Genomic DNA, 12,374 nt, shown 5'->3' on the forward strand with positions numbered 1-12,374 from the left:
TATTGTTTCCTCCATCTTTTTTTAAGTGGGGAAGATACATCAGAAAGGCTTGCAAAGCCACTCAGGCTTTTAAGTCCTATATGTATGGTAAAGCTACCTGCCATAGTAGAGAGAAGGTAGATATGAGATTGGACTAGTTTAGACAGTCTCCTTTTGGTTGTACTGAATGATTATGCATCTGGACAGAGGTAAGGCAAGGACCGAGGATATTGGAAGGCTTTCAACGTAAAATTCTTATCTGTAGTGAATTAAGCTGTTGGCCCTAGGATTGCTTTACATCTTGTATATCTCTCCAAATTTAGGATATGTTGGAAAATGAAACAAGGTCCTGTAGGAACAGTGAGGAAGCAGGCAAGGCAGTGGGTCATCTTAACTGGAGTCAACCAAGAAGGATGGAAATGCAAAAACTGGAAAGAGGGCTTTATTGTTTTTTTAAAAAAAAGCATCCTAAAATGTTTCAAGCATAGTACTGTTCCTCAAAGAAAATTAAAAAAAGATGTATATTCTTAAAAGGCAGTTTAGTTCTGTTTTGCAGTCAGAGATCCTATTTGTTTAAATTATATTGTATTGTTCTTGCAAGGCATCAAGTGACACCTTGAACATTTTAGAATGCCCTACAAGAGCACAACATAAGAAGTAAAAGAGCCCTGCTGGATCAGACTAAAGGCCCATCTTGTTCAGTATCCTGTTCTCTCAGTTACCAACCAGATGCCTATGGGAGCCGGAAGCAGGTCATGAGTGCAACAGCACTTTCCCCTGTTGTGATTCTTAGTAACTGGTATGCAGAGGCCTGTGACAATGGAGGTAGCACATAGCCACTAGGCTGCTGTAAAAAACAACTGTCTTGATTGAATTTGGGCCCTGACATTTAGTATGCATGCTGATACTAAGGTACATCTTTGAACTAAACAAGACTGTTCTGACTTGAAACTGAGTAATCTGTGGGTATTATCAAGGTTAGATAGTTTTAAAATGCTCACCTTTTAAAAACAAAAAGATTAAGAAATAGATATTTGTTCCTTGGAATTATGTTTGTTCCTGCAAGGTTCGGTAGGACAAATCATGGAATCTTTGGGTATAACTTGGAGAAATGCTTTTTTGGGCATTGTGGGCTTCAATCTAACTTCATTCTGCCTTTTAACAGATTGTGTTGTTGAATGGATAGTTTAGCTAACAGCTACAGATGAGCAATTTTGTAGATTGTTGCCAGTTATGATCAAAGTACCCAAATTTAGGGAAAAAAACCCTAACATTTTAACATTTTGCTACAAATAGGAACTACAGAGGAATCGAAACCTTGATGTCGGTTTCAGAAGATGTTGACATACTAGTTCTCCGCTACTTAAAATAACAGCTTGTAGTATGTACCACGAAGAAAAAATTTGTGTGACTGTTTAATTTAATTTGGCACTTTGCCATGCTTGTTCCGGATTGTTGAGTCTAGCATGTATGGTTTTAAGTTTTGGGGGGGAGTGTGTCTTGAAACGGTGATCTAGCTAGCTAGTGTATGGATTTGCATGCATTCAGTAAAGCTTTGGATATTTAAAAGAAAAATGGCTGTCTCTTGCAATATTTGATCCACTTCCAGGATGGAGACAGCAGTCTCTGAAGAGACATTAAAAAAGAACCGGAAGGAGTACTTATGGATCCTAACGTGTGTGTGCTACTAACTATTCTCAATACTGAGAGTTATCTCCAATGTGACACTATGTGAACATTCTGTCAATGCAAGGATTGCTCCTTGCGTAATGGAGTGTCTCTCCCTCTTGTCTCCCAGATCCTCTAAATCTCTTTTAGGGGTTCATCCAACCCTCTGGAGCAGATTTGGGGAGGGCTCAGGGTGTGTGTGGAGGCAGGAAAGGTCTGACACATTAGTTGAATAATGCCCTGAGTTCTGGAGGTGTCTGCCTCGACTTTGCTTTAGTTTCTTTAACATTATAGATAACTTACACTTTTTAAGCTTTATATACACTCAGCTCACATGTAATGCTAGGTGTGAACATGCAGGTTTCAAGTGAAGAAATCATGGCTCCTGCTGTTCTTCCCTGGTTGTGTTTCCCAGGGCTAAGTCATGGTTTGATTTAGCACATTGTCAGAATCCCAACTCAGTGTTCACCTCCTCCAGGCAAATCATGAACTACAAACCTTGGTTATAGCTCATGATTTCTCTGGAGCAAGACAAGCCACAAGCCTGGGCAGGAGATGTGGCTTATCGCTTGGAAGTGTAGTAACATCGGGACTGGGGAAAGAGTGCAGCAGCTGCCAACTCCTCTGAGAACCCACATGTTTGCAGTAAGGCATGATTTTTAGCATTACATGTGAACAGGGTCATATATGTCAAATCTTTGTAGTATGTGTGAGAAATTGAAATAGTGTATATAATAGTGTTTTTTTGTGTTTTTTTTAATTGCCTTTTAGGGTGTTCTATTCTTGTTTCAGTATTTCACTAACATATTTTTTCCTTTCACTTTTTCAGGCGCAACTTTTAAAACATGGGAAAAGGGAAGACTGTTTACCATACGGTAAGGTTCTTCATAATAATATAAAGATCTTAAGTAGTTAGGTGGAATACAATGAGCACAAAGCAGCCAAAGCATTGTTAAATCCTGTTGGCTTCAGTGGGAGAGACATTAAGCATCTGCTTGGATTCTGAGAACTGTGAAGGAATTTCATGGAAGTGTACCCCCACAAGGTTTAGTGAAGGATGGGACCCTCTGCTGAGCAGTGTGGGATGGAATGTGGGGTGTTTGGAAGGGGAAATCACCCCAAATTGGTTGGAGGCACGTTGTCTGGGTAGGCTCTGTCCAATCTGGGGCAATTCCTCCCGTATCCAATGCTATGCGCCTCCTGAGAGTCTTGTGGTGGTAGTGTGAATGTGGGGGAGGGGAACAAAGAAGCCAACTTCTGTGGGCTTCCTTCTGCTCATGGTTCTCACAATCCCAGACTTCCCTTTGGTTGAATTGTGCCCAACATTTTACACTTGTGGTGGATTTGGACATACTTACCATACCTAAATTGCTTCCCCCCCTCCCCGTATGTATTGGCCCATCTCTCACATTGATTCATACAGAAATGTACATCTGTGAGTATGTCAGGTGCTTTAAGAATGCCACTGTTGTCCAGTGGCATTTCATCAGTGCCCAATAACACACATTGACACTTGCAGCCATAAGCATCAATATATGCTATCTTTAATGTCAGTAAAGTAGAATAGTGGATGCATTCAGATAATCATATCTCAGTTTAATAAGCTAAGATATAAATGAGCCCTTTTTGTGCAGGCTGGCAAACGAGGAAATCTTCCATTAATTTTAGTTTCCCATTTTGCCTGAACCAGAAAGCTGTGGCTAACAACTTGAGAACAAACCAAGATATGAAGCTAACTTCGTATCTGAACAAGGTCCACAGAAGCTTTTAAAATTAGTGTATTTAGTGTGTATTCCTGATGACAGAATGGCAGAACTATGCAGGTTTACTGGTTCTTCTGTTAATATGGTAGCCTTGGGGACATTCTCAACGTAAAGCATTGCCTCGGGTGACAAGTATAATTGACTTTTTTCCCCTTCTCCCTTGGCCATTAATAATATCTTCACCTCAAGTATCTTTTAATTCTCTTATACATAGGAAAGATCCTAGCGTAAAATTAAAGAGTACTTTTCTGCTCACTTCATAACAAAATTTACATTCAGTGTGTCTTTCTGGTAATAAATTATATTCTTAAAATCTCTCTAAGGGGGAAAAGAATGTATTTATTTTTATTTCAGTAATGTTATGCCACCTTGCAGAACAAAAGCGCTCTCAGTATGGTTAATAATCAGTATTATGAAAACCAAAAATATGAAACTAGTAAGATTTTAATCTAAAGCAGTAGCATAAAACTGGAAATGAGATAACATCAGGGAAAGCTATAATAATGGGTGGGATCCAATTACGTATGCCCACCAGCAGAATGGATATCCTCTTGTGCAGTGGGACTTGCCCTTCCTTTCCTTTTCTCTGCAGTTCCTGTGTGCCCCCAAATCTGCTTTGGAAGGTTGGTGGATCTTCTGGAACAGATTGTGTGTATGGGGAGAGGGGGTGCGGAGAGGGGAGAGGAAGGGAAAGTCCTCTTGTGATGAAGATCATGCAATATGTATAAAGGAATAAAAAAAAGAATATGTTTAATTAGAACATCTCAAAGTACTTAACATAGTTAGATCTTTCAGAATTAATCACTGTTTTAGCAAAAGGGTGGTGGTGAGGAAAGGTTACTGAAAATTATTTTATGGTTGAGTCTGCTATAAGATGAATGTGTTTACTCACATTAAGCTACAGGTTGCCTGAAGTTTATAGCTAAATGTGTTCCTTTTAAAAAATACATAGAATTTTACTGATAAATGTTTCGGACTGCTCCTAATTAGGACCAATAGCATTTATGCCACACATGCACCTTCATTGGGATGTTGCTGGTATACTGAGTGCTGTAAGTATCAGGTATTTTAGTAGACCACCTAATGTCTATTATGTATTAAAATAAAATAGAAAATACAAGTATGACACACTTATTCATTAGAAGTTTGTTCCTTACAGCTTCTACTGTGCTTGAATGCCTCGATAACTGCAAGCTCTCTGAAAGTAACCAAACACTCCTTCGTAAGCTGGGAGTGAAACTTGTTCAGCGACTTGGCTTGACATTTCTTAAGCCAAAAGTGGCAAAGTGGAGGTTTGTTCTTCTCAGAATCATGTTTTTACTTGTCTCCTTCCTTTTTTGTTGGACTAACTTGAACTATAAAATCTGTCATTGTTGGGGTGGATGAGTAATAGATCGCCACACATCCGTTTAGTGATGACAAGTTGTGTCTTAAATATACTGGTGTATCTGGGTTCCACTAAGTAACTTCTTCCTTGTACTTTTGTATTACATTACCAATTCAGTATTTTCCATATTTTGTTCTGCATTTAAATACCTCTTCCAAGCATAAATGTAGGTTCATATGGAAACTAAAATCCGATATGGTTTGGTGCCCCCAAAGCAGAACATAAGGGAAATTTTCATGAACTGGAAAACGAAATGGTATAGAGTTGGGGAATCAGATGTGTGTAGTGTAATGTAGACACTTTACAGAACTTCAAATCTGACTCATAATTTGCTATTATTAAAACCATAATTTCATCTGATTTTAAAATGTCAAATGTTACTGCTTTCTTTTATTTTGCCTTTGAGAGGATATGCTCTTTCCACCTCTTTCATATTGTTTGCATGAATATCTTACTGTTTTTAGCCATTTCTGCTGAGTGAACTGTTTCTGGTCATTGGTGTTTTTATGGAATTGTTTTGTTGATTTTGTTGGTTGTAATTTTTTTTATGCTAGGAAGTACACTTCAGGGATGTGTTTGGAGATAGTACATATGTCTGAGAAAATTAATTGAACTTAGAATATTGTAAACATAAGTTTGTCTTTCTAATGTTTGGCTTTCTAGATATCATCGGGGTTTCCGATCTTTAGCTGCAAATCTTCAGTTTTCTGCTAGTGGTCCTGTTTCACAGAAAGTAGTAAATGCAGCAGGTGTTGAGGAGGAAGAGGAGGAATATGACATCCCAGGAGAAGTTGAAAATGTTATTGGTGGGTGTGTTTGATAAAAATAGAACACAATGTAAGGTCTGATCCTATGGCCAGTGTGGCCTATGAACATGGAGCTTTATCCAAAAAAGGTCAGTTTGTTAGAGCAAGGACTTCTGCCTGTGCAACAGGACTTTATCTCCTCTCCCTGCATGTCCTTATCTACTTCAGAGGGTTGGGGGGAACCTCAGAACAGATTTTGAGGTGAAGGGGGCATGCAAGGAGAGAAGAGGGAGAGGAAGTCCAGTTGCGCAAACTAACCTCATGCTAATGGGATAACTTCAATTGATACAATCCATGGTTTCCTCATTTGCCTCTAAGGTTCTCATTAATCTGCAAAGCAAGAATGCAAATGTTTTAACCTAAGATCTTTTAATGTTTTAGGGACAATGTTGCCTTGTTTCTGCAATATACTTTTCGCTATTGCTTCCCCCCCTTCACCTTTCCTGTTAGTTGTTACTGATAATATCACTTTGTGTGTATTGTGAGCCTTTTCTTGACTCCTTGGACTATTTTGAATGTTCTTTCGTTGTATTATACAGCCACAGGAGTGGCTGTATACTGTAGCCAGCATGGATTTTTCACATTCCGCAATGTTAAATTGAAAATACCCCCCATGCCATTCTGATGCCTTCCATAAGCTCATTTCAAAACAAAACCTTACAAAACGCTTGCTTAAGAACCCTCTCAATTTTCATGGCGATAAAACAGTCAGAAAGAATCGAGAGTTCAAAGGCTAAGAGAGAGGGGGAAAACACCCAGACCCCTTTTGGACTTTTTTCTGTCAGAGTTCTCATAATATCTTGAAATTCATTAAAAATCAGCCATATTCACAGAGTACCTGTAATCCTGTTACTGACCTTGCCCCATACTCTGACCTTCATCTTCTGTAGTTTAAAAGTTAAAAAAATGCCTGGCAGATTTTTAATTAATTTAAGAAATTTAACATTGAAGTCTATTATAATGTTGGGCATACTCAGTAAGAACCAACTGTCAGTGTTCTAAAAGTCAGACTCACAGCTGCTGGGCTTGCCTAATCAGGGGGCCACACCATACCAGACTGATTTCACTTGAGAAAGTCATGGCTTCCCTCAGAATACTGGGAAGTGTAGTTTGTGAAGGGAGCTGAGAGGAGACTCCTATTCCCCTGAGAGAGCTCTAGTGGCCAGAGTGGTTTCACAGACAGCCGCTCTGATTGAAGCTCTGTGAGGGGAACAGGGCGTCACCTAGCAACTCTCAGCACCCTTCACTAACTACACTTCCCAGGATTCTTTGCGAGAAGCTATGACTGTCCAACGTGAAATAAAGGTCTGGTGTGGATGTGGCCAGGGATAGCTTTGGTTTAAATTTGGGTGGGAGGCTACATGTGCCTGCTGTAGAATAAAAAGGTGGGGAAAACCTTGACAAGCAGTGATACTGTTCTGGAAAGGAAAGGGGCTTCCCCTCTTCCCAGTGCCCGCCCACCCACCCAATCTCCTGCCCTCCCCCTCCTCCTTCCCTTCCTGCCCCTCCCCTGGGTCATTGTTGGACTACGACCTGGGAGACCAGGGTTCGAATCCCCACACAGCCATGAAGCTCACTGGGTGACCTTGGGCCAGTCACTACCTCTCAGCCAAAATTCTTACCAAATGTTACCAAATTCTTCCAAGCTACACAAGAAGTGGATTGGACTGTGAAAGACCAACCCAAATTGTGTTTGCATTTTGACCAATTTGTAGGGCAGTACAATATCTCAAAGAGGAGGTCAGGTCTCCTGCTCCCTTGGTGCATTCACTATAGTGGCCCAATTTCCCTACTTTTTCAAGTTTGATAGAAATATCTGGGCTATAGATACATTGTTAAACCGCAAGGTTTTTTGCCTATTAGTGAATAAATACAAATTTTGTCTCCATTTTTTATTTAAAAAGGTGTGTAATCACTCTCAATTGTACTCTCTTCAGTTAAGATAAAGTTTATATTTCCTTCCATTGCCACCTTCAGGAGTAAGGCACTGTCCTATATCTACATGGGGATGAGGATGTCTCATGATGTGGGTGTTGCTAGTGAAGTGCTAAGAGAGAGCTACTTCCTTTCCCCAGGAGAAGGGACCTGATCTAGAAAATGCCTGTGACAAAAGATTGTTTGAAGGGTAATATCCTAGATGATTTGTAAAAAATATTCTTCATGATTTGTCTTTTAAAAGCATATTATTTTCACAGAGCAATTGCTGATTGGACTGAAAGACAAGGACACCATTGTCAGATGGTCTGCAGCAAAAGGGTAGATATCTTCGAATCAAATATGCCTTACAAAGATCAATATGTAAATATCTGTTAACCAGTCTGTTGTATCCCCCCCTCCCAAGCACTCAACCTTTAGCAAGAGGGGATATGTTTTACCCACATACAATACAGCCAAGCAATGCCTTTGCTTCTTGCTGTTCAGGCACTAGGCAAGCCTAGTGTCCTGTATAGCTTTATATCCTTAAAAGACCACAGATGTGAGCTGCTCCATTAACATGTTACTGTAACTCTCTGAGGTGATCTCCTCCGCCACTGTTTGTTACTATTTCAAACCTTGGTTTATATTTTGCCAACACGTATACACTTTGATACCAGGCGTATTTTAAAACCAAACAGATTTATTTAACAGAAGATATGAATAAGCGAGAATACTTTTAACTCAGTTCTCAAGCATGTGGTTACAGGTTGTTGTACTTCAGTTCTGATAAGTACATTCATTAAGTTTCTCATATACTATAAGTAAAATCCTGCCTCTCTACCCACTTCCAACCCTCTGCCCTAAACCCTGTTTCAAGCCCTTTTATCTCTCTCTTTGTAAACTCGGCCTTGTCAGCTCACTTACTCAAATATCAAACAACCATCCCCGTGTCTCACCCAATCAACACACAGCATTCACCAACATTCCATCTCACTCACTCCCCCTCCCTTTACTAATTACTTACAATATATAGCCTAATAACAACCTCTACCGTAAATATTTTAACATATGTACTTTGAAGCATCACAAAGTCAAATCTGTTTATTTAGTTATTTCAAATAAATATATAGAGTGCATCACCAACTCTGTTGCCACCTCATTATTTTGTAGGCTCCGTAGTCCACAGTCCTGCCCCTCGTACCAAACATTTAGATGAGTTGTGTGTGTGTGTGGGGTTACCCTCAAGCATCAGAGAGCAGCCATATTGGGCTGCTGATTCTGGAGGCGGCATTATATTTTTGCTTTCCGTATTTAAAGGAAATACAGTAATATCTCTGTTAACAAAGTTCCTAGATGTTACTTCTTTAACAGAAACTTTGGTACCAGAGGTAGGAACAATATGGAAAGAATAGGGATAGGTTCCTACACCTGCTCATAGATGGTGGGGGCATCTTCAACAGGGGCTTTAAAGGGTGTCTACCCAGCACCCCTCCCCCTCCCCTCCTTCTCTTCTGAATCTTATTGGATCCTTCCCTCCCCAGCCCTGGGAGAAAGCAAGAGATCTCTTTAATGCAAAGCAAACACATGGGCTTGCCAGTTTCATCCTAGCAAAGCAAAGGCACAGGCTGGCCAGTTTCACCTTAAAGCAAAGGCACAGGGTTGAGATCCAAAGCTTATCAGTTTCACCTTTTTTTAAAAAAGCTTTAGTTAAAAGGAGCTAAGTTCCTGGAGGATTCCATAACTGAGGTATTATTGTAGTAAAGTACTTTAAAGGAAAATGAGCTCCAGCTCAGAGCAAGGGAGCATCATATTGACTTTTCATTTCAGGACAAAAACATCTAATGTCAGCACTGATTCTTTTAACTCAGTGTGAGAAATGTGCTTCTAATATTTCTTGCCCCATCTTTTCATATAGTACTCAAGAAGACTTAAAGCTATAAAAAATAGAGCTAAAACACAGTAGCAAAAATAAAAATAAAAATGTAGGAACCTACTGGAGCTTGGCAGGTTCTGTCTTCCTCCACTAGATACTGCAGAGGCCAGATTGGGATGGCTGCAAGCCCAGGCACCAATTTCTGATATCTCATATGGCCTTCTGGAACCGGAGGAGAATTTAGGCAGGTGGAGAGTGACATGGCCAGTTGCTGACACTGGACCCTTTTAAACAGCCTGACAGGACAGCCAAAGGGAAGTGACTATTCAGAAGGTGAGGTTGATAGGAGAATCCTGGGACTGCAGTAGTAAAAATAATTAGATGGTTTTTTGGCCTTTGAGGGGATCGGCATGAGGGGGTTTAGGGGGGAGTTCTCTTTGTCCTTGGCCCTAGTCAGGGGCCAAAGAATGGGGCCTGTAAAGCTCAAATGGGAAAATAAGTATTCTTCAGTGGAAGAAGATATTAGCAGCCCATCAGCTATCGCCAATCCCACAAACCCAGCCACAAAATAAATCAGAGGCCTCACACAAATGTGAAGATGTCATCAGGTGAAGCTTTTTCAATAATTGTATTTCCATACCAGAAAAATGTTTACCTGATGAATGTGTGCCTGGTACACAGCTGTCCGCTACACCTAAAAGGGAGTTTCCAAACCTTGATAATCAGCTGATTGCAAAGCATTGTGTGCTGATTGTTGGGGTGTGCAAGGTAGTGTGCCTTTACCCGCACAGTTTGCTTTAAACTTATGTGGCCAAAAAATGGATTGGCTTATGTAATTGTGACATCAGTGGTTGTTGTTGGGTGGCCCTATCTACCTGCCAAAATTGGACTGTGGAAGGTAGAGAAGATAAGGTTCAGGCCCGCTGACTAGATCCAGTTCTCTACTCCTGCTGTAATATTTATCTATAGGACTTGTCAATCACACCTGTGATTTATTGTTTTTTGGCTAAAAACAGTAAAAGGCAGGAGCAGGCTCATTTCTCACTAAGCAGTTGCTTAGAATGGTGCCTTCACATCTTGCTTCATAACGCTCATTCAATGAGGACTAGAAACCTACTTTTTAAAATAATAATAATAAAAAACACTGTTCACAGTGCTCACTCTGGGACTGGCAGGATTGTTCAACGTTATAATGCTTTCTGGCTTCTCAGATACTTCCTGTGCCTCTGCATGCGGCAAACAATCTCACCTGACCCTAAATCCTTTTTGACTATTTTATTTAATCCTGAGTGGTCTTTTATGTTCCTTATCTTGTGCCATGATGCTTCAGGTCTCTTCCTCCTCCTAGAAAATGTTTGTGAACATTCTATATATCACAGTATTTGTATTCTTAATTTTTCTGCTTCTCTGACTGACGCTTCTTTTTCCTTTCATCAGTGATATTTGGTAAAAGGTATTTAGTGTGGATTACTGCGACAAAGCTGAAAATGGCCCTACGGCTGATCCATAGTACTAGTAAGAATGCAAAATCATGAAGGATAGATTAGACCAGTTCCAGAACTCTGCACATCATGCTGATGTGCTTTTGTTCTTTCTTCTTTTTTCTGACACTTATTTTTGTACTTTTAAACACATAACACACATGGTCAACTTTTAAAAATTTCCCAAAGAGATGTGTTAGTTGATAAGAAACCACCAACATTCGTACTTGGGCAGTATAATTATTAAGATCATCCAAAAAATTGCAAAATAGTGTGCAAGTTTTCAGGTTCACCAGAATTCTATATCAGGCTAGATCTGGGCTGGCTGACCTGTGGCCTTCCAGATGTTGTTGAACTCCCATAATCCTCAGCAGTGTGCAGTGGTCTGGGCTGCTAGGAGTTGTAGTCTGCAGTGTCTGTAGGGCCACAGATTAGCCACCTTGGGTAGAAGTTAGACAAAGCAGGGGTGCAGGGGAGGGGGAATGAGGAAAACAAAAAAAAATACAGAGGCTGGATGTTGAAGCAAGTTCTTCATTTAGACTAAGTCTGAAAATGGAGTCTGGAGACTAGTTTAGATTCTACTAAGTTCTTGTTAGTATCAGGCTACACCTAGAACTCTGGGATGAAGAAGCAATGGTTGACCCTCATTTTTGAAAACCAGATGGTTTTCTTAAGCAAAAGGTTTCTGGTTAAGCAGAAAGCATATGTAAAGAGAAACATAGCAATATTTATATTATTAAAGCTAAAGATTAATTTTGGGTGGTGTACTAGGTAAGAGTCAATTGAAGTCAAATTGTATAGTATTACCTAGTGATTGTGGAGATCATGCAACCCTCAAAATGCAAAATTCCTCTTCAGGAAGTAGAAAACTATCTTCCTTTGGTTGTAGATTCCTCCTTGAATGACTAGGTATGGTATTCCATAAGAAAAGAATGCCAAAATCCACAGTTGGGCATAACCTTTATTAGGACCTCCACTCAACATATTGTGTAAGCAAGAAATTGAGAGAGTTCAGGGGCATCAAGTTGTGCACCTTGAACTCTGGACTGTCTAAAAAGAATTTGAACTGGATGTTACCAGCTTCATTGTAGAATGTGACCAATAGAATGTGACCAGTAACACTAATGTATGTTGTTAAATCCAAGTCTTCACAAATGATGTCTTTTTGCAGGATCGGTAGACTGACTGGCAGGCTACCAAAAGAGCTAGCTGATGATGTAGTCGGGTCTGTCTTAGACTGTTTCAGGTAATACTTTACATTGTATAGGACATGCTGTAGACATTACGCAAAATGCAGTGAACTAGCTCTGGTATAGGAAGGCAGATGTATAAAACATTCTATAGCAGTTGCACAAGAGTTAAGGAGTAGAAACTCCTTGAAAGCACTAGGATTTTTTTTAAAAAGTGTGGGAAAGAATGGAAATATGACCATCCTTGAGGTTGATGCTAATTTTTCAAAAATTGCGTAAAGAAATAAAATGTTATACTCATAGTAAATAA

The 12,374-nt window shown here is 39.9% G+C and overlaps 1 protein-coding gene across 5 annotated transcripts in view; it reads left to right on the forward strand.

Moving 5' to 3' along the window:
• TBCD (tubulin folding cofactor D) overlaps positions 1-12,374 on the forward strand; it is a 213,888-nt gene that overhangs the window by 33,328 nt on the left and 168,186 nt on the right. For all 5 annotated transcript variants that reach the window (XM_061616465.1, XM_061616464.1, XM_061616466.1 and 2 more), the window contains exons 9-13: positions 2,477-2,522; positions 4,570-4,702; positions 5,461-5,603; positions 7,799-7,859; positions 12,046-12,120. In XM_061616465.1, coding sequence (XP_061472449.1) covers positions 2,477-2,522; positions 4,570-4,702; positions 5,461-5,603; positions 7,799-7,859; positions 12,046-12,120 — 458 coding nt within the window. The remainder of the gene's footprint in view (positions 1-2,476; positions 2,523-4,569; positions 4,703-5,460; positions 5,604-7,798; positions 7,860-12,045; positions 12,121-12,374) is intronic.

This window comes from Rhineura floridana, chromosome 3 (assembly GCF_030035675.1).
Source record: "Rhineura floridana isolate rRhiFlo1 chromosome 3, rRhiFlo1.hap2, whole genome shotgun sequence".
NCBI lineage: Eukaryota > Metazoa > Chordata > Lepidosauria > Squamata > Rhineuridae > Rhineura > Rhineura floridana.